The sequence below is a fragment of the Panthera pardus genome, unplaced genomic scaffold (genome assembly GCF_024362965.1).
Source record: "Panthera pardus isolate Hobbes unplaced genomic scaffold, ASM2436296v1 HiC_scaffold_11, whole genome shotgun sequence".
In the NCBI taxonomy this organism is placed as follows: Eukaryota; Metazoa; Chordata; class Mammalia; order Carnivora; family Felidae; genus Panthera; species Panthera pardus.
This window is the reverse complement of record NW_026526666.1, coordinates 71,693,674-71,720,125: the sequence shown is the minus strand read 5'-3', so window position 1 is coordinate 71,720,125 and position 26,452 is coordinate 71,693,674. Positions and strand designations below refer to the sequence as shown.

Here is a 26,452-nt window from a genome sequence, read left to right as displayed (position 1 = left end):
AAATAGCTGTGACCCCTGAAGCTCCACCAGTCTCTAAACAGGTTGGCTGGTGTACTCGGTGGAGCAAAGGCCGGTGGGGCCAACAGTTGGGGTTCTATGCCCCAGGCTCAGTGAGCTTGATCGTGACTTGGCCCAGAGCCCTTGGCTCCAGTTTGAGCCCAAGTCTGGGCCTAAACCTGCCCACAGGGTGACTGACCTCCACCTGGCCGTCCTGCATATGTTTGCCTTTGGCCACCCAGGAGACATGCCTGGGCTCAAACCAGGCCCCCTCTACTGCTAGAGACAGCAAATAGCATCACAGTAGGTCAGGGCACCAGCCAGGCTCTTGTTTCGCAAGAACCTGGAGCTGGCAGGAGGCCACAGAGAGTGGGCAGTGCCACTCTGAGCTTTTGCAGGCTGAGATGGGAAAAGGGAAGATGGCATGCGGGCATAACTATGTCACCCTGTGTATTATATCTGTGTATAAATGTCACATGTACGGAACCTGGTGCTGTGAGGAGTCTGTACTTCTTAAGGAAGGAAGAGGAGAAAATGAAGGAAAAAGCATATATAGGAGAGATGACCAGACCAGACCCTAAATAAGGGTCAGAGTAGAGGCAAGGAATCAGAGAAAACTCCCACGACGTCCCTCAGCTAACCTCTGCATTTTTGGGGGGAGTTTGGCAAGATCAATGGTCATTTATTCATTTGTTCATTCAAAGAATATTTATTGATTTCTACTATTACTATTATGATTTTCTTACTTTGGGCTATGTCCTCTGCCAGATGCCACAGTCTAGGGGTGCCTGGGTGGCTCAGTTGGTTAAGCGTCCAACTTCAGCTCCACAGTTCATGAGTTTGAGCCCCACATGGGGCTCTGTGCTAACAGTTCGGAACCTAGAGCCTGCTTCAGATTCTGTGTCTCCCTCTCTCTCTGCCCCTCCCCTGCTCGCACTCGTCTCTCTGTCTCTCTGTCTCTCTCTCTCTCTCTCTCTGTCTCTCTCTCTCTCTCAAAAATAAATGGACATTAAAAACAATTTTTTTAAAAGAAATTTACAGTCTAAAGAGGGTGACAGACACAGAATAGGCGATTGTAACATGGTGTCACTAGAGGTGGCACAAGAGGCTTTGGGAACACAGAGAAGGCACCTAGTACAGTCTGGAGGAGTCGGGGAAAGCTCCCCAGAGGAAGGAGTTCTGAGTCCTTTAGAGTGAGAGTAAGAGCCAGCTTGAGCAAGTGGCCCCTGCCATAACCTTTTTGGTTGTTTGGCAAGCCCAAAGCAAAGGCAAATAGGCCTATTTGGTTCCAGGTGACTCAGGAACTGCTGAAAATGTCGCCTCTGCCCCCCGAGCACCAGCCATTGCCCTGGAGTCTGGGCAGGAGGGTATACAGTGGTTTTCAGGGCATCCCTGGGTACTGGCAGATAAATATGGGCCGTAGCTAAATACACGTCTCTCCTCTGCCTGCCCCACCCCCACCTCCTCGACCAGGGATGCCTATTAATCCTGACAAATGATGACTTACGAACATGTAATGCAAACTGATTCATCATACATTCAAATCCGCCGCCCCGCCCCAGCGGGAGGCCCCAGCCAGACAAGTGTATTACACGGATAATGTATTTGACGTATTAATAAAACCAGCCGCATTGCTCTGGCGCAGGGACTGGGGAATGCCAATATACGATGACAGATCACATATTGATGAAATCCAGATGTTTGGAATCATAGTCTTGGGGCCTTGTTCATATTGACTGAAGGTAAAAAATGCCATCTGTCAGCATGTTAACTCTTCCTGTCCCACACTCAGCAGAGGCACCAATCGTGGTTCTCTGGAGGGAAGAGAAGGAGAAAGGGGAGGAGTGAGAGGGGGGAGGATGAGTATGTAGGTGGTCTGGATGGTGATGGATGGATGAAGTTGGGGTATATGGCTGTACTGTGGATACAATAGGTGGAGGGGACATTTTCATGCCTTACGTTCTTGACCTCTCAGCAGCATGTGACCCTATCAGTGACAGCCCCCTCCTCGAAACTCTTCCCTTCCTGGCTTTGACGATACCATGCTTATTTTCATCCTCCTGTTGACTGTTCTGTCTTAGTCTTTGATGACTTAAACTTCTTCTACCTGTTGGACTTATTCAGGGTTCTGTTCCAGCCTCTTCTCACTGTATACTCGCTCCCTAGGTGATCTCACCTACTCTTAACTTCAGTCACTGATTTATTCATTCAGTGAATGTTTACTGGGTATTTACTATATGCCAGACATTGTGCCAGGCACAGAGGAAGCCTGAGTGAACTTTAGCTCTTACCTATATGTCAATGTCTCCAACTCCATAATTCTGACTCCAGTTCCCATAGAGTGCCCAGAAAGCATTTTCATGTGGATGTCTTAACAGTTCCTCAGAGTAAGTACTACATCCAAACTGAACTCATTTTTTTCCTCACCAAGCCTGCTGCCCCTCCTCCTATTGTACAAGGCAGTAAATGGTCTACCACCCAGCAGTTCTCAAGCCAGAAACCACGGAATCACTGTTGGCTCCTTTCAGTCCCTTAACCCCCAGATCCAACCTGTCCCTTTCAGTTCACCTCCATCATCATCGTCATCATCATCATCATCATCATCATTATGCTCCAGCAAGGCACCATCATGCCTCCCCTGAATTAGTGAGATCACCTTCTAAAGAGCCTTTCTGCATTCTCTACTTTGCCCCCTCAGACCGTTCTGTACTTTGCAGTTAGAATGATCTTTTAAAAATTTTTTTAATATATATTTATATTTGAGAGAGAACGAGACAGTGTGTGAGCAGGGGAGTGGCAAAGAGAGACAGAGACAGAGTCTGAAGCAGGCTTCAGGCTCTGAATTGTCAGCACAGAGCCCGATACAGGGCTCGAACTCATGAACCATGAGATCATGACCTGAGCCGAAGTCAGACGCTTAGCCAACGGATCCACCAGGAGCCCCAGCATGATCTTTTTTATTTTTTTTTTATTTATTTATTTTTTTTTTTTTAAATTTTTCTTAACGTTTATTTATTTTTGAGACAGAGAGAGACAGACAGAGCATGAACGGGGGAGGGTCAGAGAGAGGGAGACACAGAATCCGAAACAGGCTCCAGGCTCTGAGCTGTCAGCACAGAGCCCGACGCGGGGCTCGAACTCACGGACTGTGAGATCATGACCTGAGCCGAAGTCGGACGCTTAACCGACTGAGCCACCCAGGCGCCCCGCATGATCTTTTTTAAATGCAAGTCTGATATGTCTCTCTCCTGCTTAAAACTCTTCGATGACTTCTCACTGTATGTTAAAAACAACAACAACAGGGGTGCCTGAGTGGCTCAGTCAGTTAAGCATCCAGCTCTTGATTTCAGCTCAGGTCATGATCTCAGCTTGTGAAATCGAGCCCAGCTTCTGGCTCTGCACTGATAGGGAGGAGCCTGCTTTCGATTCTCTGTCTCCCTCTCTCTCTGCCCCTCCCCAGCTCACACATACTCTCTAACTCTCTCTTGCTTGCTTGCTCTCTGAAAAAAAAAAAAAAAAACTAAACTAAATATACATTAAAAAAATCATTAACGTAATTAAAAAGTCCTCCAGGATCTGGCCTCTCTGTCATTCTCATACTCTGTCCATCACTCTTTCTGTTCCAGCCACACTGGACACTCTTCACTTCTTCCGTTGGGCTGTCTTTCCTCTGTACCTTCAAACATGCTATTTTGTACCTAGAACACCACTTCTCCACAATCATTGCCTGACCAGTTCCCTCTGATCCTTCACACCTTTGTTTGGATGTCACTTCCTTCACCTCCCAGGCCAGCTGATATACTCCCACAGTTCCGTGCACTTACCTTTTTCTAAAACCACTCTGGGAACATTTGTTTAATGTCTCTATCTGCAACCAGTTCCTAAGCTCCTCGAGGGCAGAGAATGTACCTGTCTTGTTCATTATTGCATGGCATCCATAGGGTAGCAGACCCATCATCACTATCCAGCTGCCATTGGTTGGATACTATCAAATTATTGCCTAAGTGAGTGGAAAAGGAGGTAAGTAGCTGGGTATTATTCAGTAGTTAAGAGCACTAGCACTAGTGGAGTCAGGCAGACCTGAATTTATTTATTTATTTTTTTTTTAATTTTTTTTCAATGTTTTTTTATTTATTTTTGGGACAGAGAGAGACAGAGCATGAACGGGGGAGGGGCAGAGAGAGAGGGAGACACAGAATCGGAAACAGGCTCCAGGCTCCGAGCCATCAGCCCAGAGCCTGACGCGGGGCTCGAACTCACAGACCGCGAGATCGTGACCTGGCTGAAGTCGGACGCTTAACCGACTGCGCCACCCAGGCGCCCCAGACCTGAATTTAAATCCTGTTCTGAACCTTCTAGCTATGTCATTTCATTGTTCTGAACCCCATTTTTTTCATCAGTGTGATTGCAATAATAATACCTATCTCACAGGACTGTTGTAAAGATTAAATGAGATAAACTATGTGCAACATTAAACCTATAGCCTAACATATAATAACACTCAATAAACAGTTATTATTATTAATAGATAGTGGATAAATGGTTAGATGGATGGACAGATGGATATAGTGGCATACAAACCAATCAATAGATACATGCATGTGGATGGATAGGAAGAAGGAACTCCATGGAGGCCAGAAGGGCCAGGACCAGAGTACCTACTGAATGGGACACAATCTTGACCGTAGCAGAGAAGAAGGCCGGATACAGGGCAAGGCCGGGCCCTGTCAGAAGGGGATGGATACAGGCACAAACAACAAACTGTGCTAGTGTCCTACTAGAGATGATAATGAGCCATCACTTTGTAGAGAGCCCTGGTTTAATTGAATCCTCACAAAAGTCCTGGAAGTTAGATATTATCATACCTGTTTAACACGAGGAAAAACTAAAGCTCAGAAGTGTTAAGTGATTTGCCCAAGGTCTCACAGCTAATAAGAGACAACTCTGTTGAATTCTGCTTGAAGCCTCCTCTGTGCCTTGGTCACCAGGAAATGGAAGCCGTTCTACTGGGGGGTCGGGGAAGGGAAGGGTGGGGCACATATGTGTGTACACACAAACACACACACACACACACACACACACACACATTCTCTTAAAAGGTCCCCCCTCTCTTGCCATTTGTCATTAGCGGTACCCTCACCCTCACTTAAACCCTGCTCCTTCTTAAATCAGACACCAGGCAGTCAAGCCCTGCCTTTTGTGGTCTGCAGAGCCAAAGATCATCAAGATGGGATTTGAACAGAGAGGCAAGAATGGAAGCCACAGGCAACAGAACTAGGACACAACCAAACAGACCAAGCCCGAGAAGCAATCCCACAGCAGGCGTGTGGCAGGGTCAGACGTGAGTTAGTGGTCCAAGAAGGGAAGGCTTTCCCTTTGAAAGAGTCCCCATCCTCCAGTGTCCAAGTCTGCACCTGTCTTCACTCCCTGGGATGGCAGAGATGGAGCAGCTTGGTGGGCCTTTGAGTCACCCGCCCCCGATGGTCAGCACTTCCCAACAGAGGGGGGCAGCAGAGGGCTGATCTGGGACCCCAGGTGCCTGAGGCCCAGTTCCAAGGCCTGATGGCTGCACTGGTTGGAGCCTAGCCCAGGCAAGGCAAAGGCTACTTGGCTTAACTGCTCCTCTCTCCTCAGCCTGGCTATCAGTCCTCACAGCCTGCAGTCACTTGTGGTGGAGCGTGGCTGTTCTGGGTGTGGAGTATTCTAAGCAGCTCAGAAAGGGAAAGGGGCCTTCTGGAGGCCACACAGCTAGGGAGCCTGACCCCGCAATCACCTCTGGCTCTTTGAGCTCGAGGTGCCCCGCGTAAGGCTGAGGACAGGGTCAGTCCCCTCGGCTCCCTGCTCTCCTGCTTCAGGGGATACCTGCAGCAGGCAGAAACGTGGAGGTGGCAGGCGCTGTGGTGGCGGTGGCGGTGGCGGGAGGGAGGTGCGGTAATGAATGTGGACGGGAGGCGGAATGAGCGATCCATCTTTGCATGGGAGGGGAGGGGGCCGCAGGCGTTCCCCCCACACACTCACACACTCAATCAGGCGCTGTCAGACCTCCGGCCGCCTGGCATTTTGGTGAAGAATCTCTCAGCTAAAAATTGTTGTCAGTCCCATTTCCTCGTTATCAGTGCAAGGGCTGAGGCAGCGCCCGGGGATTAACAGGAGCGGCGAGCGCCCGCACCGCCATCCACCGCCGATAACACCAGGCCTCCCGCCTCACCTCCCCCATTCATCATCTTTAGCACTGACAGCCCGTCCCAGTCCCTGTCCCCAGTCCCTCATGCTTCCCACGTCTCCCCACTGTGCTGCTCAGCCTGCCTCCTGACCTCCCTGGGGAGCTAGGCCTCCTGAAGAAGTACAAGATTCAACCTAGGCCCACATGACCTGGACCCACCTGTGGCAAAGGGCCTGGCCAGCCATGGGGTGGGGCACGGGGGCAGGAGTGAGGAATGCTCAACGAGAAGATGCTTCCTGACAGCCTGCCTCTGGGGGGCTCCGTCAGCCTACCTGTGATGCCGGCTTTGGCATTGGAGAAGGAACTCCTACATCAGAGGGGCAGCTGGACTAGGGATTTCCAGAGGTCTCTCCGGCCTGAGAAGGACTCTTAGATTCTCGGAACTGTGGCAGAGAAGAGCCAGAGGATGTCTACTCCCAGGCTTAGGAAGAGTTGGGGGTTGAGGACTTGGTTCCCACCCCCACAAGACCACAGCCCCCTCCTCTTGGCCATTCCCAGTGGTTTTATGGCCCGTTTTATGGCCACTGTAATGGCCCAGGTCAAAAGCTTCAGGGAGCTGTATTCTGGGAATTATGCAAACGAGGAGCAGGCCCAGGGCCAGAGTATGGATTTTGTCATTAAACCTGGGCAGGCCATGTCGTTAGTGCAGTAAAACCCACGTCATGACCACAGGTCTCAATATAAAATTATAGGGAACACAGCGGGGGAGGGGAAGCAGGGGGCCCATGGCCAGGCTGACACCTGCCACTCTAACCCCTGAGAAAATGGGGGTGGGATGGAGGGCATAGGCTGCAGGGACCCTCTGCTGATCCCTGTCAGTGCTGTACCTAAAGCTGGGAGTCAGGAAGAGGACCCATTGTCTCAGTAGAGAAACTGAGGCCAAGCTCAGAAAAGTAGATCTCTGTGGCAGCAAAGCAATCAGACTGAGAACAAGCATGTGGGAATGCTGATTCCTGGTCCCAGCCTTGAAGGGAAGACTCTGGGCTCCAGGAATCCCTAAGAGCCAGAGTTGGTATCCCAGGCTACTGGGCAGAAACCCTGATATTTCTACCTCAGCATAGACCCCATGCCCTGAATCCTCCCCTTTCATAGGTCTCCTCTCTTACCATTTCCCCGCTATGCCCCAGGCCCTGCCTCGATGACCCATTTCAACAGCCTTGTCAACTCTCCCTTATTCATCCTTCATGCCTTCCATCAAGTATTGCCTTCCCCTGGACCCTACCAACCATCTACCAACCATCTTCGGGCCACTCCTGCCTCGATCCTGGGGTGGCCATTCGTGCCTCCCTCAGCCCTGGTCAGGGCTGTACGGACTGGATCCACTGACTCTTCTTTGGCTTTCCTATTAGTTTGTGATCTCCTTCCGGCCAAGAATGTGTTTTATTTATCTCTGAACTCCAGTTTCTCCTAGAATAATGCCTGACGTAAAAGAATTGTTTAATAAATGTTTTGCTGAGTGAATAAGTAAATGAAGTGATGAGATCATGAGCTGAGTACAGGGGTCACTATCCAGTTCTGAGCCTTACTTTCCCCATCCTTAAAACAAGGTAATGGCCTACAGAATTTCTAGGGTCTCCCTCACCTGGGTGATTCTCTGACTGAATGAAGTTAGAGTCAGAGCTGAGACTAGAATCCTCAGCTCCCATCTTCCAGACCGGGCCACACCCGCTTCTTTTACTCACAGCTTCCAGCTGTCCTCCAAGCATCTAAGGCATAGCCACCAAGGCACATGATCAGCAGGGCCCCTTTGCCTCCTCAGACACCTGACCGCACAGACTGGAGCCACACCCACCCCACCCTGTCACACACAAAGCCTCCACAGTGGACATCCCAGCTCTGCAAAGATCATCTGGCTTCTAGGACAATCCGATCTTCATTCCTATCCCCTTTCCCTTTCCTCTTTTCTCCTCCCATTATTCATTATTGCTTCTTTATTGCCCATCAAGTCAATGCCAGGTCTGTTTTCAATTGTCTATAAATATAAAGTTAGATAAGAAATGGCCCCTTCCCACAAGAAACTCACAGCTCATTCATTTACTCCTGTTCTCTGCCTGGAACACTTCTAAGATGCAACTTAAATTTCATTTCTTTGGTTAAGACTTCTCTATTTTCACTCCCCTAAACATGCAGCCAGAATGAACTACTCCCTCCGTTGAGCTCTCAGATGACTCAGTCTGGACATCCAGGAGAGCTGTGACCATCCTCAATCTTGTGTCAAAGGGAGGTGGGTTCTTGTGCTCAGCCTGAACTGGAAGCTCCTTCAGGCATGGGGCGCTAGAGTTAGCAAATGAAAATATATGATGCCCAAGTAAATTTGACTTTCAGAAAAACAGTGAGTAACTTTTAGCATAAGTATGTGCCATGCAATATTTGGGACATACTTACACTAAAAAAGTATTCATTATTTGCCTGGAATTCAGTTTTACCTGAGCATCTTATATTTAATTTGGTAACCCAACACAACCACCTTGGTCATCACTAGCATGGCCTTTATCTCTCTGAAAGCTAATTTTGACTCTCTCAGGACAAAAGTGGGAAGAAGAAGCAGGGAGGAAGATCTTGGCTTAAGCTAAAGAAGTCTTTCTACAGGCATGCCTTGGTGGCTCAGTTGGTTGAGTGTCCAACTGCAGCTCAGGTTATGATCTCACATTCGTAGGCTTGAGCCCCGCATTGGGCTCTGCACTGACAGCTCGGAGACTGGAGCCTGCTTTGGATTCTGTGTCTCCCTCTCTCTCTGCCCCTCCCCTGCTTGTGCTCTGTCTCTCTCTGTCTCTAAAAAAATGAAATAAAAATTTTAAAAACTAAAAAAAAAAAGTCTCTCTACGGAGTTTACATAGATAGGCAAGGATATATCTGGATAAACAGGGCTCCTCAATTCCACACCTTAAGCAGAGGCCAGAAGAGCACTGGGTGGAGACAGTGGCAAGGGAGGGGGTTTAGGCTCCTCAAAAGACGTGCATTAAGCAACCTTCAGGCTCCTTCCTAGCATAGTGTGCTCTGGTTACCATCAGCAACAGAGACAGTGACAGAGCTGGGACAGAGTGGGAACAGAGTTCAGGTTCCCAGCTGGCCCTCAAACCAACGGAGCCAGCAAAATACCCACTTGGGCTCCCATACAATTTGAAGGATATTTTGGAGGGGGAAACCCAGACTCTGTTAGATTCACAAGAGGCCAATAATGTTATCCAAGTGAGAGGTGGTGAGACCCAAACAGGAAGAATATAGATTCCAGGAATCCTGTAGAAGCAGAACGAACAGGACTTGGTGGTTTAATGAATGTGGGAGGGACAGTAAGGCACGAGAAGGGGCCTCGGGGGAGGCATAGGTTCCCGGCTGGGGTAACCAGGTGAACATTGGTGTCATTAACTAAGAGGGCACTGCTGAACAGGGAGCAGGGGTGAAGACGCTGAAGAACTTGTTTTTGGATCATTGAGTTTCAGATTCTTGGGGGACACCCAGGCATTGATATCCATTAGGTGCTTGGATAGAGGGGCCGAGAGAACCAGGGAGCGATCTGGGGCAGAGATAGAGATTCTGGAGTCTACAAAGCACAGGTGGGAGTTAGGGCCATAAGAAGGAAGAAGATGATCCAGCATACAGAATAGGGAGAGAAGAGGCTACGGGAAGAACCCTGGGAAGGTGAGGAACTGGAAGAAAACACTACCCCAGAAGTCAGGCAGATCCTTTTTGGTCTTTCCCACTCAACTGTGAGGGCCTCAAAGGCAGGGACTAGATCTGATTTTATGCTGTGGCCCCACTGCTCTGCACTAGGGCTAGTTCAGAGTAGACCTCAGACGATGTTTGTTGAATGACAACAGGAATGCAGGAATGAGTCCTCTTTCTCCCTCTTTTCTTCCTTCTCCAGATTTGGAGAATATAAAAACAGTAAGGAAAGGAGAGACAGAGGGGTCACTGGATATTCTGAGTGATGGTATGATTAAACCAAGACCTTCCCTAACCTGTATGAAATGAAGTGATCCAGGTTTGATTACACAGAGCATTGACTGTGTCCCAATAGATTTCCCACAGGGGCGGCCGGCTAAGGAGGCACCGTTCATGGCCCCTGGAGCCACAGAGAAGAGTGAATGGTCATGGGCTCTGAGACCCTTGGGCTCAACCCCTCTCTGGGCCAGTAAGCCCTAGGAGGCAGCAGCACGCTTGCATTGGAGGATTGGGACACTGGGTTTCTATATGCCCACAGACAAGCCCAGCTTATCTGTCTGTCTCTTCTTCTTCCCTCTCCAGGTAAGAAAAAGGCAGCAGCATTGTTTGACAGCCAGGCCCCTATTTGCCCTATCTGCCAGGTCCTGCTAAGGCCCAGTGAGTTGCAGGAGCATATGGAGCAAGAACTGGAACAGCTGGCCCAGCTGCCTGCCAGGTAAGCCACCAGCTGGGGGAGCCTGCCTGCCAGAGGGTTCCACTCAGTGTTCTGGACACCAGGTCCCAGGAACCTGGCCCACACTCCATCCTCTAGGTAGAAGTAAGGCCCTACTGTTGTTCTCCTCTACTCTGCTTTCAATCCTCAGATCCTGCAGCTAAATGGTGATGCATTTCCCTTCTTGCTGTATTTTCAGAGATGGGAGGAGAGTGACCCCCTCTTCAGGCCTCAGCCTCAAAAGGGCACAAGAGGAGCTGGAAAGGGGATGAGCCACTGCCACAGGCCTGTACTGCCATGCTAAGCCTCAGGGTTAGGGTACCGGAAGCAGGGACTGGGCCTGCCAGCCTAACCAGAAGTGCGGCTTCGTGCTGCCATCCAGGGGAGTAAGCACTACCTTCTCTATCAGTCTCAGGGTCTGAAAGGTGACAATCAAGCTTAGCCATGCCCTGCTGCTCTACCCTACCTCCCTTCTCCCTGCCTGAAGGACCAGGTGGAGTCTCCTTGAGGGCCTTATGGAGGAGCCAGGTTATCAAAGGGACAGAGGAGAGGTATAACAAATCACTCCAAACCTTAGCAATTCAAAGTAGCCACTTCATTATACTCATGGCATCTGTGGCTTCAGGAATCCAGACACAGCACAGAGGGATGGCCTGTGTCTGCTCCAGGATGTCTGGGGCCCCAGCTGGGAAGACTCGATGGCTGGGAGCTGGGATCCTCTGGAGCCCCCTTCACTCACATGTCTGGTGGCTGATTCTGGCTCTCAGCTGGGACCTCAGCTGGAGCTGTGACCAAAGCACCTACACTTGGCTTCTCCACGTGGTCTGGACCTTCTTATAGCATGGCAGCCTCCAGGTAGCTGGACTTTTTATGTGGCAGCTTAGGGTACTAAAGCAAATGTTCCAGCCAAAGAGATGGGAGCTGGATCACCTTTTACAACCTAGCCTCAGAAGTCACTTAATGTCAGTTCTGCTGTACTCTATTGGTCGAGTCAGTGTCAGCCCAGCCAGACTGAAGGGGAAAAGATATACACCCCACTTTTTGATGGGAGAGTGGCAGGGTCATATTATAGAAGAGCACGTGGAATGGGAGACATGGGTGGTTGCAGCCATCTCTGGAAAATATGGTCTGCTACAGGGGAATAGCCTGTCCCACCTCTCCCAACCCCACCCTACCCCTTGTTCAGTCCAAGTCACCAGACTCGACTGATCTCCTTCCATCTACCCACACCTAATCCCCCATGCAGGGTGCAGGTGACCCAAAGGTAAACCAGAACTGGTCCCACTCCCAGAAGCTCACTACATGAGAGTAAGGAGAGCTGGGCCATGAAACCCCAAGGGATAGAGGCTGCTCTATGGGAAGAACTGTGGGGCATGGAAAAAGCACCAACCCAGCACAGAGCAAAGACCTCCTAAGGGAGGTGAGGCCTGAGCTGAATTTTGAAGGAAGAAGTATTAGTTATCTAGCACTGTGTTACAAATTACCCTCAAACCTAGTGGCTTGAAACAACAAACATTTATTACCCACAGTGTCCATGGACCATCAGTTCAGGAACAACTTAGTTGGGCAGTTGTGGGTAGTTGTGGCTTTCGGCTCAGTCTCTCATGAGGCTGCAGTCAAGATGTCAGCCAAGACAGTCATCTGAAGGTCTGACTGGGACTATGGGAGCCATTCCCAAGATGGCTTCTCCACACATGGGTCTCTCCATAAGACAGCTTGAGTTTCCCTATGACATGGTGGCTGACTTCCCACAGAGGAAGTGAGCCAAGAGAGAAACTAAGTGGGAAGCCACAGTGCCTTTTATGATCTAGTCTCCGAAGTCATACACTGTTGCTTCTAGCGTATTCTATTCTCTTCATTAGAAGCAAGTCACCAAGTCCAGCCCACACCAAGAGAGGAGAATTAAACTCTATAAACTCTACTTCTTGACAGGAAGAATATCAAAGAATTTGTGAAAATACTTAAAACTGCCACAGAAGACTATACAAATGATAAAAATAATAATCTGTATGAGCCTTCGCTATATGCCAAGCACTTTACATTGCATTAATTTATTTACTCTTCACAACCATCTAGGTAGGCAATAATTATTAAGTCCATTTTACAGATTAGGAAACTGAGGTACAGAGGGGTTAAGTGACTTTTCTAAGGTTGCACAGCCTGTAAAGTGGTAAAGATAAGATTCAAATCCAAGCAGTCTGACTGTGGTGCCATGCTCTTAACCCACCCCCCACCCCCCGCCCCCGGGCGCGCGCGCACACACACACACACACACACACTCCTGGGACTAGCCTAGAAGGGGCAGAGCATGAAAGAAATATCCTTCCGCAGATGAGTTCTACACCTTAGCTGTCTGGGAGAGTGTCTGGGTAATAGAGGACTTCCCTCAACAAGAAGAGGAATAGAGACAGAGATGTGTGTGGAGGGCCCCGCAGGGCCCTGTAAAAGCAGTGTACCCCTAAGGGTCTGGAAAATGGGGGCCCAAGCTCTCCTTCTGCCTCCTCAGTAGGGGCCACACTAGAGCCTCATCTTCTTGGCCCCAAACCTGCACTGCCCAGGGCATCCACATCTAGCCACAGAAGTGCCCCCCACCCCCAGCCATGATTCTGCACCAATCCCCCGCCCGCATATTTTCTCAGGGCACCCCCTGCTTCCACACCCTAATCCCCATGTCCATTTCCCCACCCAGAGCCCCCACATCTGCTCCGCTCCTCACGGCTGTGTCTTGCGTCCCCCACTTCTGTGCCCCTCACGTCCAGGCCCCGCCCAGCACCACCTAACCCCTGGCATGCCCCCCCCCACCCGGTGTCTGACAGCCGGACAGCGGGATCTGCACAGCAAGTGAAATTCCCGTCGGATCGATAAAGCCGAAGCGCTGGCGGCGACGGGTCGATGGTTTTATCTGTCTCGGCCCCGCCGCGCCCGGCGCGCTGACAGTCCGACCGGCCGGCAAAGGCGTTCAAGGGCAGCCGCGCCCGCCGCCCCCTCCCCTCCCCTCTCTCGCCCCCCCCTCCCTGCGGCCGCTGCGCCCACCGGACTGCAGGCTGGACCGGCCGCTGCCGCCCTCGTGATTTATCTGGATTTTTAATTGGAAAAAATTTGCGAATTAATTGATTTCAGGAACTTGCCAATTAACATTGTAATTGGGTGCGTGATAAATTCCCAAGGAGCGTGTCAGCTCCCTCCGGGCTGAGGGCGCCGCAGAGCCCGGGTAGCGCTCGGGGAGGGCCCCAGCCTTGGCTGCCCTTGCCCCGCCCCTGCCCGCTGTCTGGGAGACCTGAGGAGAGCAGAGGAAGTTGGGAAAAGATGTGGCACCTGGACTCCTGACACCCCTGAGACTCCTCCCTCCTCTCTCCCGCCGCCGGCAGCTCCAGGAGCTGAACGGAACCTTTGACCAGCCATTTCACAGATGGGGAAACTGAATCCTGCAGGAGGACACTAATCCTGTGTGTGCCTGGGCACAACCCAAAGGAGGGCATTCCCCCATCCATGACCTGTGGCCAGAGTCTTTCTCCACAGCTCTCCAGTCTTCCCCTTTCCCTTCCACTTCACGTTCCCTCTCTCTTCTCCCTTCTCCCTGCTTCCCTGCCTTCTTCTCTTCTTCTCTCCAGTTTTCTCCCTCCCTCTCTTACCCTGCCTTTGCCTCTTTTGCTCTCCCCCCCCGCCCCCCCAGCTTAGCCAGCTCTGGAGCCTGTAGATGCTGCTTCAGGGTGGCTCTCCATCGCCTGGGGGGCCTCCCTTCCTCCCACACGGCTGCTTCCCCAGAAGTTCTTCAGGATGGGCCTGCGTTCAAGGGCCCATCTGCCTCCTTTGTGCCTTCTGTCTCCCTTTGCCCAACAGCACAGAACAGGCCTCCCTGGGGGCAGGCTGCTATTTCAGACACACCTAAGGACTCGCACAGAGAAACGGGGGGGCGGGGACCTCCCAGCTCCCAAACTAGGGCTGGCTACTTTTCAGAGACACAGGCAAACATGCATACATAACATACAGGCACACGCACACCCCCACATTCCAACACACATAGATGTGCTCACCACACACACACACACACACACACACACTGAAAGAACCACTTCCAACACATGCTCATTCCCACAGGTACATGGGCACACAGACACCTACAGGAAGAAGAGTCAGAACTCCTGTTGGCAAAGCGTTTATACTTTTCAAAGTACTTTTACATTTGGGATCAGAGGCTATGGCCATATACCCTCCCTCACCCCTCCCTTTCTCAGTCCTGCACTGGAGCACCAGTAGACCCCAGGACTAAGTTAGTTCGAATAAGGGAGCTAAAGTTAGATTGAGGACAGGTTGGAGGGGGCTTTCAGGGCTGAAAGGTTGTCCTAGCTGTGGTGGGGGAGCTAGAACATTGGTGGGTCTCAGGAAGTTTGATCACATTGCAGAACTGTAGGAGAATCACTCTGGAGGCCAGTGCGGAGCATGAATTGGGGGTTGAAGGGGGGCAGGTGAGGAGGTTGGGCAGGGTCCAAGGGACAGATGATGAGGCTGACCTGGGACAGTGGCAGTGGGAATGGAGAAGAGGGAATGATGAGAGACTGGTGGAGGAAGAAGCAAGAAGGGAGCAGGGTACTTACTAGGAAGAGCTTTCTGACCTGGGTGATGGGAAAGGTGATGATGGCGAGGAAGCAAATTTCTGAGGAAAGGAGGAAATAATGGATGGCGCTCTGGGCACACTAAGCCTAAGATGTCTCTGGGATGGTGATGGGGTGGAAACTGGATGTGTACAGACAAGCAGCAACATAGATGGGGGCTGAACATTGGAGGGTGGTGGAGAGCAGCCCCCAGACTTGTGAGGCTTAGCTTGGTGAGGCCTGAGCCCAGAGGCCTTTTCTGGGAGACTTCCAAAGCCACTTTTAGATCTGGCCTGTAGGATAGGAAGCCAGCTCTGTGGTCAGTGCTTTCAAAGGGCTGGAAGGAGCCACAGGGAGGCTGGGTGACTCTAGAGAGGCGGGGTATGGAGATGGCAGTGCCCCCACCCCCACTTAAGCCTTATTTAAGGCCGGCCTCGGTGTTTGGTTGGGTAATGAACTAGATAAACAATTCCCCAAATAGATTAAAACGAAGTGTAACTTACAAAGGCGGCTGGTGATGATGGTTTATTCCCGGGCAGCACACCATTTCTTTATTTCCAAGGATAATTCAGTGTAAATCACCTTAATTAAAAGTGTCAGCCCAGCCCATGAATATTGTACTTAGGAACGCGTTTCCTGGGTCCCAGTTATAATTTAAAACCCATGGATCACTAGGCAGCGAGTGACTGAGAAGGGAGGAAATCGTTGGGGGTGGGCTGTGGAAACAGGGAGGGACGGAAGGCAGAGGAGCCGATGGGCTGGGCAGGATCCAGTCTGCCTGTAGCTCTGGGGCTCAGACCTCTCCTTTTGGAGGCAGGCTTTTCACCAGACTCCTATCTCTGGGGGACCAAGCACACTTGGTGGTGATCAGGTTGTTGGAAGAAAGGTGGGGTAGGGTGGGAACACTTGCTCAGAGAGAGGGCGGGAGCTTGAGGTAGTACCAGTCTGACTTAAGGAAAGGTAAGAGTACTGGCAAAGGGAGAGCCTGGACATTCTCACCCTAGATGTCCTCATTTCTATTCACCAGCCGAGGAAACTAAAGCCCAGAGTCAGTAGGATGCTCCCCAAAGTGGAGAGAGAAAAAGAACTCCAAGCTCTGTCCTCCATCCTAACCCCTGAGTAGCTTTAGGAAATCAATGTGGGCAACTGAAAAGCAGCACTTTGGACTCGGTCAGACATGAACTCAAACCCTACATGGGCTGTGTGAACGTAGAGGTGTCACTCAACCTCCATTGGTCAACTTTGTAAAGTTTTTGTGAAGATTAAAGAGAGAACACATATAAAGTACCCGACCCATACCTGTCACGTGTGGTTGATGCACAATCATTGTTCACTCTTTCCTTTTCTGTCCCAACCTGATCCTGCTCAGATAAAGCTCAAACCTCAGGCCAGCAAGAATGCTGTCGCACAGTAGATGCCTCATTTCTGTACCTGTCCAGGTACGGTGCCGGGCACAATGGGACGTCAGTACTTGTTGACTGAGTGAAGGAATGCTAAAAGTAATGAACTCAAACTAGTTGCTCCTCAAGAGCAGCTCAGTTTCCTCTCTGTATCCCCATTGCCTAGATCAGGGCCTGACAGGGAGCAGGAATACAGGGACTGTTTGAGAACCAAATGTAACTGAATGGAACCTGGTCTGGTTGTCCTTCCCAGTCTGTGATGCCCACACTCTGTAATCAGCCAGGCAAACAGTTCTGTGTTTACATTCAGATCTGTGATGTGTGTATCTATGTGGGTGTGTGTCCACGTGTGTCTGCATTTGTGGATGTGTATCTGGGTGTGTGTTGGTGCATGTGGGTGTACCTGTGCATGTGTTTATGTAGATGTTGGTGCCCGAGCAGCTCTTCACAGTCTGGGTGACTGTTGTGAATGTGTCTGTATTTACAACATGTTTGAGCCACTGGGTGTGACCACATGTGTCTGAGTGACTGTTGACAGAATTATGGACAGTGGATATGTGTGTATCTGCCTTTATACCAGGGTTTCTCAACCTCAGCACTATTGACATTTTGGGCCAGATAATTCTTTTTTGTGAGGGGCTGTCCCATACACTGTATGTTGGTTAATATCCTCTACCCACCAGATGCCAGTAGCAAACTCCCTACCCCCATCTGTGATGACCAGAAAGGTCCGCAGACATTGCCAAATGTGCCCCAAGGGACAGCCGCTACTTTATCTGAATCTATGTCTTTGCTCACGTATTGGGGTACCTATGTCTGACCCTATGGGTGATTCCTGTGTATACGCCCTGAGTCCGTGCGTGTCCCATGCACTCTGCCTTGGGTATGTGTCTTTTGTGCTTTATGGACATCTCTGTGGGCATGCTCTACCTGAATAGCTTGTATGGGTGTCTGTGCAGGGACCCTATGTGAATGGGCTGTGTCTGCCTCCTGCACATATCAGCCAGCGCCTCTGCGTGCATGTATTTGTATGTGTGTGTGAGTGCACGTGCGTGAATGTGTGAGCACAGATGTGGCGAGCACAGTGGGGGCAGCAGGGAGGGAGGGACAGGAACAGGGATATTAATGTTTCTGAAGTGGATCTGATTTGATACGTCTTGTTCCATTGTCAGCATCTGTTTAGCAGGGATTTGTAATACTTTGTGGCTCTGGATCACTCATGCTTAGCGCAGGATGTGGCCTTGCATACCAATTTTGTTATTAAACACAGTCCTCGCCTCCCCCACAGCCCATCCATCACCTCCCACCCCCGCCCCCGCCTGCTCCGAGCCGCCCACCATATTTCAGGGCCCAGCTCCCGCCCGCCTGCCGCGCCCGATGCCGGAGGGCCTGGGGCTGACAAATTGAATCAGGGGGAGATCATTCCTGGCCTAACGCAGTTTGCAGCGTGTTGGAGGGAGAATTGACAAGAGCCATGTCAGCTCCATCACCCCCAATCCCATAGGAGCTAAGAGCAGGCTGGGGACAGGAGGTGGAGGGAAGGGGGCATCCAGGACAAGCAGAACCCTCAGGGCTGATACCAGGAGTCAGGTAAAGCCCCTTTCCTCAGATTCATGGGGGAGCCTACCATGCCTGCTGTCTCTGTCCCCCTCCCAGGAGCCAGCTGTTGCCACTGGCCCCTGATGGAGGCTGAGCTAGTCAGGGCCAGCTGAGGTTGAAAGGCCTTGGTAGAGCTTGGCTGAACAGGGCTGGGCTAAGCTGGCTATGCCTTCTCTTTTTGGGGTTTTCTTGCTATTCTCTTGCATGCCCTGGGCAGCAAGTGGGATAGTCACCCTGTTCTCTTCTTTCTTGGCAGCAAGAATTCCCTTCTGAAGGATGCCATGGCTCCAGGTACCCCCAAGGTAGGTGGACAATTGTGTGTTTTCCTCCTACCCATCCTAACCTAGGCTTCCCCATAACTGATTCCTCTTGAGGAAAAGGAGCTCTTCCTGGATCCCCAACTGTCTCCAGGGTTTGATCGTCAGCCTGAGGCCTAGGGCTTCCCTGTGTGCTTGAGAGAGAGAGAGAGAGAGAGAGAGAGAGAGAATGTAGTCTGAGTATGAGCCAGAATATGCTCATCTGACTTCTTCCTTTTCCAGTCAGAACAGGAATCAAAGCTAAGAATGACATGGGGGCATGGGGGACCCAGACACTAAGGCTGGGGAGACTCCAAGAAGGAAGGTGAGCTGTAGCAGGTAAATAAAAATATAGAAGTGCTGGTCAAGACAGATAGTACACAGGCCTTAGAAGACACACCATGGTGTGTGTGTGTGTGTGTGTGTGTGTGTGTGTGTGTGCATGAGTATGTGTATACTTTGTCCTGAGGGCAGCAGGGAGCCAGGGAGGATGTTGGACTCATCTGGGGAGACAGTCTGCCCCTCTAAACAGATACCATGGGAGAGAGGTTTGGGAGCATCAGATGGAGAAAGGAAAAATGAAGGGCAAGTAGCTGGCTCAAAGGAGGGGCCAGAGAGGCCTCAGCACAATGATGTGATTTGTATCAAGAACTCCCATAGATGGCCACAGAGGCAGATGGTACTGCTTTCCCAAAGGTGATTATTTTGAGGAAGTGGGGACCTGGGGAGGAGAACTAAACCCTACTCACTAAACCCTTCCTCACCCTCGGCAAGGCAACATATTTTGTTAAAAGTTCTCACAATGACTCTTAAAGGCAGGAATCCCTGGCCCTTTTTATAGGGAGTGAGGAATGAGTGTTGAAGCTTCCAAAATGGATGGAATCAGTCAGGAGGACTGCACAGAGAAATCAAAGAAAAAGCCAGGAAGAGTATCTGGGGACCTCTGTGGGGGGGGAGGGGTCAAGATAAGGTACAGGCGCCAGGAAGGGGCCAGAGGAGGAACAGTCATGCATCGGGATGGGTACAGGAAAGCATGGTATCCCAGACTCCTAGGGGAGAAAAGTTCCAAAACATATGGGGTGGTCAGCAGTCAAAGAGAGAAAGTCTGGAGAAGGGGGCCATCGTGTTGAGAAATCTTAAAGCCACTGGTGACCTCTGAGGGGGCAGTTTGGAGAAAAGGAGCCAGAGTGATAATATTACCTCCAGGGGTTGGCCCAACTCCCCTGCAGGCCTTTAAAAAGGGTGGGAGTGGATTTTGCACCTTCGCTCAGGAAATCACTCGACACAGAAAGTTGGACAGAGGAGGGGCAGGGAGGCTGGTCCAGTCTTAGATGGGTGCAGGCCCTGACCAAGGTAGCAAAGCCCTCCTGCCTAAAGAGAAAAGGTGGGGGTTGCCAGGCAGCCGTGGATCATACAGGTAGGGAGCCACACTCACAGAGCTTGGCCCGGCCTGCAGCATTCAGTGGTTGTGGTTAAGGAAGGTAGGCCATGGACAAGCTGCCAGGTCAGCCACCGCCACAACCACAGACACCCGACACCTGAGTGTGGCTGTCAGGGCTGGGGATTGGACCGCAGTGAGGCCAGTGCTCTAAGGATAAACACAGATACAATCCACACCCATACCTAGTCCCCCGCATACGCAGATGCACACACACCGAGGCCAGAATACTCACACAGGAAGTCCTAAAACACATGCAGATCCTCCAACTGCCGACACAGGCATATTGATAATTAGGCAAGGACCCCTGCTCGCCCAATTCCAGATTCACACTTATGCCCCCAAAGCTGACCATTTCAACCCCCAAAGCTGACCATCCCCTGCCTGTGGCTGAGGCTTTAGGGGAGCAGGTCATGGGTGGAAGAGGCATGAGGTAGAAGGTTCAAGCAAGAAACTGAGAGGACAGGGAGAAGGAGGGAGGGAGGGAGAGGAGAGGGCGAGGGGGCCTTAGACAAGATTGATGGCCTCATTGCCATTAAGAAAAAAATTAGCCGGTGGCGGCTATCATATTAAAGGGTGAAGAAGCCGTGAATTATTTTCTTAAAGATCTTATCGCTTACAATGATAATTTTACCTTCCAAAAGGCCACTTTTAATGAGGCGAAGAGCCAGGCAAAAAGTCATGATTTAATGCCGGGATTTTTTTTTTCAAAACACATTTTACTGCTTTTTGGTCCATGTTTAAAAAGCGCCAGTGACCTTTTTTTATTCTGCTTGCCCCAGGTGTAATGCTGGGGCCTCTCAGGGCTTCTAACCCAGAGAGAATGAGAGAGAGAGACAGAGAGAGAGACAGAAAGCAAGCATACAAGAGCAAGCTTTCTCATGGTGGGGGGCAGGGACCCCACTTTGTTTCCCCTCCTCAGCATCTTCCCTGGGACCAGAGAAGGCAAAGGACATTGCCTGAAAGACCACCTCAGTCTGGAGTGGGGGCTTAGTCACCCACTAGGCCTCCCCCTGGGCCTGGCTGGGTGAAAAAAGGGCTCCGAGTTGCAGGCCCTTCCCAGCCTCTTTCCTCCACCAGCTCTGGGGGGCCAGGCTGAGTCAGGGAGCCCTGCCAGACCAGCAGCTGCCCCTCCCTTCCCAGGACCCTTGCCTGAGGATGTGCAGCATGGCCACCGCATGCGGGTCACATCCTAAGGCTCGGTCGGAGATGAAGGATAAATGGCTGCTCCATCTTTCCCAAATTGCTTTCTTTGGGCTGTCACTGGTGATTTGGCATGGTTTCTCGGCTGGGGAGGCCTCCTAGGGGCTTGTATGCTTCCGGCTCAGAGCTGTGCAAACTGGAAAGGGTGAGAGAAGGAAGTAGGGATTGCTTTCAGGCCTCCAGGCCCCCAGGTTGCAGCTGAACAGGCCTTGGCAAGAGCCAGCAAGAGCAGGCTGAACGTGCCATGTAGTATTTAGGATTGTGGCGCTCACACACAATGTAAAGCGGACAGTTTATTAATCTACACTGCAGGCGCACGTAGGAGAGGCCATGCGGGACTGACGTGGGGGGGTTAGTTCTCCTAGAGTTCTCGCTGGGGTCATTGCCGCAGCGCAGGGATAAATGGACCCAGCGTACATCCCTAGCTGCATGCAGGAAACTCATACATACTATTTAATTTACTGTCTCCATAGCAGGGCTGCCTTCAGCCCGTATTAGGGGCAGGCAGGGCAGCAGGTATGCGGCTTTACCCCCAATCCTTCAGAACAGTCCCAGAGTCTCTGCTTGTGAAGGGAGAACAAAGCATGTATTATCTCATCCAACTGGGAGTGGGCAGGGAGTCCTGCCCCACTGGGACAGAGATTACCTGGGGTCCACGAGGTTTGGACCCTCTCAGAGGTCTCTACCCATCCCTGAAATCAAGCCATCCTCTCCCACAACCACATCCTCAGGGCCTCAAAGCCTGCCTTCCGGATCTCAAGAGTGGTTCCTCTATCCCTCTGCCTCCCTCAATGGCCCTCTCCCAAAAGCTCTGTTGGACTGGGAACCCTAGGGGACTGACCGACTGCAGGTCTCATTTGGCCTGAGGCGACATGTCCTTTTTCTTCTTCCAGTCCCTCCTGTTGTCTGCTTCCATCAAGAGGGAAGGAGAGTCTCCGACAGCATCACCACACTCCTCTGCCACTGATGACCTGCACCATTCAGACAGATACCAGGTGAGGAGGGAGTGCGTGAGCGTGAGATGGAAGCTCCTGTGGTGAAAGCTTAGAGGGGCATGCTGGTGCTGATTCCTCCCCTCCTTAGGAGGTGAGAAGAGAAGCCAGAACTGTATTTGGTTCCCTCTGTGTCTAGTGCCCCTAACTGAAACCAGAAGGCACACGTGTCAGGGAATGGCCTTAAACAGATAGGTTTTAAGGAGCAATGCAAGGTCACCTGGGTTCTGGTGGGCTGTAAGCACTTCTGAAGCCATCAAGAGGTATCCCATGTGGTTTGGTTTCATGAGGGACCCAGAGGCATAGCCCCAAATCCCCCAAAGACTTCAGACTTCCAAACCAGGATCCCTTGAGCAAATAACTATTCAATCCTGCCAAACCTTCATATCAGACCCAGAATGAGACAAGAAGACACTGCCTGAGTGCCTTGAGCAAACAGGAAAGGAGTAATCACACAGTCCTAAAAGATCACAGCAAGACGGGGGCCTAAGGGTAACATCCTAGCTCTAAATGGGTCTCCTTTATGGTAGAAAGAGAAAGAACTCCCCCAGAAACTTCTGTCTGGGGAGAGACAGAGCCCTGCCCTTGGGAGCCCCAATCAGATGGAAAAAACAGGGCCCTGCTCTAAGAAACATTGGCCTCAATGGCAAAAGGGCTTCTTGGGGAGCCCAGTACGAAAGGAGAAAACAGCCCTGACTCAGAAGCCCTGATCTGATATGGAAAGACAGGCAGCAGGGACCTACAATTCTGGGTGGAGAGCCTGGGTCACTGCCCCGGCATACAGGAACTCTTTGCTGGAGTTAGAGATGTTCCCCTTGGGCCCCCTTTCCTCCCAACTGACACAGCCCGGCATCAGGGTACAAGCTTAGAGAAGGGAGTGGACACCGGCCTCCACTGGCACCTCCTCTGCTGGGTGCTTCGGTACTGGGACTCAAACTGCATAGCCCTAAGTGTGAGCCCCAGGGAGGGATCCCCCTCTCATAAACCCTGGTTCGAGACAGGCAGCCCAGTCCGGCCCCTGAAAAACACTGCTATTACCCAGACAACCCTAACATAGGTGGAGAAATGACCCAACCTCAGGGAATTCCGGTCTGATAGGGAGACAAGGCTCTGTAACAGAAAGTTCCGCTCCAAAGGGATGGACAGAGCCCTGCCCTTAGGGTGCATCCTGCCACCCTCTCTACTTCAGTCACAGCATTCAGCCTCAGCACCTGCTGAGCTAAGAACTACCATCAGGCACAGGCACAGGCACGGCCTGCTAAGACATGGCACCAAGGTCTTCTGTGATTTAGGTTCAACCCGTATTTCCATTGCTAATACTTCCATTCCTAATACTGCCCTCCAGGAATCCTCTGAGCTATCCTCACAGAATTAATGCTCACTACTCCCTGACTGTGCCATTCCTTTCTTGCCTGCACACTTTTACGCATGCTGTTTTCTTTTAATGGGACTATTTTACCCCATCCCATCACATTTCTATTTATATTTCAACAACCTGCCCAAATACCATCTCCAGGAAGCCTTTCTGGATTAGCTATCTCTTCTCACAAACCCTATATGTCCCTATGATTACCCTTATCATCCTATATTGTGATCACCTGTTTATCTATGTTTCCATTATTTACTGACATATAACCAGCCATCCCAAAACTTAGTGGCTTAACACAATTTGTTATTTCTCATGATTTTTTCAGTTGACTGGGCCTTTCCTCATTTATGCAGCTCATTCAGCTAGATGACTGACTAGGCTGGAAAGCCTCACATTCTGGGAGATCAGGGTGCCTTGGTTTTCTTCCATGTGGCCTCTGGTAGGTTAGACCGGCTTCCTTACTTGGCAGCCTCAGGGCAGTGTCACACCAAGGGGACGAAGGCCAAAAGTGCAAAGCCTCTTGAGGCCTAGAATCTGGAACTCACACATCACTTGACAAAGCAAGTCCCAAAGCTACCCCATAATCGAGGGATGAGGATTCTGTCCTCTTGACAGAAGGAGCTGCAAAGAATTATGGCTGCATTTAATCTATCACAATGAGCATGACTGTTTCACTAAACTGGGAGCTCCTCCAAGGCAAGGACGTTGTCCCATCCTTCTATACTCCCTTCCTGTACTCACACATGCCCGGCCCAGTGTCCTTGCCTTCAAGGGGTTAGATTTGCAAATAAATAATTATAGCCCAGTGTTTAAGTGCTGTAACAGTTATAAATAACTTTCTGGGATAGTCCAGTGTAAAGAGGGGGTTTATCAGAGCAAGTTTCACAGAGAGGTAACGAATGAACACGGTTTCAGAACACAAGTAGTTCACTTTGATGAACAAGGAAGATTCTTCGTCTGCCATTTCAAGGCAACGCTGTGTAAAGAGCATAGAGGTGTAACACAGAATGATGTATTTGGGGACTTGCTAGCAGTTCACTTTTGTTAGCATGTAAAACCCAAGGGGAATTAGCAGGAGGTGAAGCTGGAAACCCCAGGGACTAGCTGGATATCCCATCCCCTGATCTTTACACAATGCCTGGCATGTACTAGTTGGTTGGTTATGTTGGATTTTTTTTTTTAAAAACCATCAGTGTAGGTCTTGAAAGCAGGGAGTGTTGGTTTCTGGTTTGGATTCCCATTTACTTAGCCCCTGCTGGGTTAGCCCTCTTAACCATTCCTCATTTTATCCTCATAGCAACTGTGAAGGCTAGGATTCATTGTCCCCCATTTACTGCTAAGGAAACAGGCCTGGAGAGGGGGTGTGACTTTTTGGGGAACACATAAATTATGAGGAACAGAGTCAGAATTTGACCTGGGATCTGTCTGGCCCTGAATCCTAAACTGTTTCCCAGCCCTGCACTGGGCTCAGGGAGTTCCATTGTAAATATCCTTCTCCCATTACCACTGATATCTCCTGCATGCTAGGCCCTGTGCTGGGTGACTGGATACTGGAGAGATATCATCACCACCACCACCACCAGCCCCCACCGTAGAAGGGACACATAGACACATAGGTAATCACCATATGCAAGATCAGAGGGAAGCCAAGGGATGGTGAAAACTCAGAGGAGGCAACAAACCCAACCTCGGGGGGGGGGGGGGGGGAGTGAAGCTTTCTCAGAGTCCTGAAGGGAGGAACAACCGTTAACCAAGCAGGGGATATGGAAGCAGCAGGATAATCTAGCCCAGAGTCCAGAGCATGAAGTGCTCAAAGAACTATATATAGTTAGCTCTATAGAGCTGAGTGTGGAGATGGCAAAGGGAGAGCACAAGAGTGGTAGAAGAGTCTGAAGACAAAAACAGGTCAAATAAGGCCTGTGTGCCATGCTACAGATCTTCTAGGTGGAGAACCACTGAAGGATTTAAAGAAGTGGGGGAGAGGGAGAGAGGGTCGATTTTGCATGATACAAAGATTACACTATCTGTTGTCTGAAGTATGGTCAGGGAGAGAAACTGAAGACCAGAAGGCCAGATGAGAGACAAATTTTGAAAGCTCACACGATTATGAACCAGAGCAGTGACATCCAAGACAGGTATAGTCATAGAAGAAACACTCAGGGATGTCTTGCCTATGCCAAGCGCTATGCGGGGACTCTGGGTTCACCTGTATGACTCAGACATGACCCCAACCCTAGAGTGGTCAGCCCACCGTACAAATTTGTATGAGCTATAATGAGGGTAGAGATGGAAGCACTCTAACGGGAGGAAAAGAAAGGTATTTTTGCTTAGGTCTGGAAAGATGAGTAGGAAATGCACAGAAGTGGAGATGAGAACATTTAAGAGACCTTTAAAGACAGACTTCCTGGAATCTAAAGTTGGACTGAGTATGAGGAATGAAGGAGGGTGGGGCCAACGACACCTCTAAAGTTTCCGGTGTGGGCACACCTGAGTGGATGGTGGTATCCCCTTACGAACTGAGCACCCAGGAGAAAAGCGGCTGCTTGCGGGATGTTGAGTTCCACGTTGGCTGTGTGGGTGTGAGGTACCCGTGAAAGCTCCAGGGGCTGTCCAGCAGACAGCAGAAATGGGAATCCTCTAACAACGGGACTGCAGAAAGGCTAGGGGTTGGGACGGGACAATTTGGGACATTCGGTGGGACCGCCCAGAGACGACCCGGAATCCAAACGCCTCCTCCCCAGCAAAGCGCCAGCAGCAGGGCCGGGGTCCGGGCTGAGGCTCTGGGACTGAAGGAGCTCCGCGCGGGCAGAGCGCGTGGAGCGGGGTGGGAGGACCCGGCAGTGTCTAAAACTGGGGCTGGTAGGCTTTGGGTGCGGTGGGAGGGACCCCAGGGCGGCCCCAGCCGGTTACTACCGGAGTAAGAGCAGCTGTTTCCTGGTCCTGGTCCGGCCGCCCCCCCCCCTTCGTG

General features: G+C 50.9%; 1 protein-coding gene and 1 long non-coding RNA gene across 4 annotated transcripts in view; one reads left to right on the top strand and one right to left on the bottom strand.

Moving 5' to 3' along the window:
- Positions 1-26,452, top strand: part of RNF220 (ring finger protein 220) — a 225,058-nt gene that overhangs the window by 179,081 nt on the left and 19,525 nt on the right. For both annotated transcript variants that reach the window (XM_019429025.2, XM_019429020.2), the window contains exons 2-4: positions 10,466-10,598; positions 18,443-18,488; positions 22,017-22,118. In XM_019429025.2, coding sequence (XP_019284570.1) covers positions 10,466-10,598; positions 18,443-18,488; positions 22,017-22,118 — 281 coding nt within the window. The remainder of the gene's footprint in view (positions 1-10,465; positions 10,599-18,442; positions 18,489-22,016; positions 22,119-26,452) is intronic.
- Positions 1,582-26,440, bottom strand: LOC109254813 (uncharacterized). Of its 2 annotated transcripts, none has more exons than XR_002074984.2 (3): positions 26,398-26,440; positions 21,965-22,094; positions 1,582-1,811 (listed from the first exon to the last, which is right to left on the bottom strand). It is a non-coding gene; the product is annotated as an uncharacterized LOC109254813 (long non-coding RNA). The 2 variants fall into 2 exon arrangements; XR_002074985.2 differs by lacking the exon at positions 26,398-26,440 and adding an exon at positions 25,972-26,384.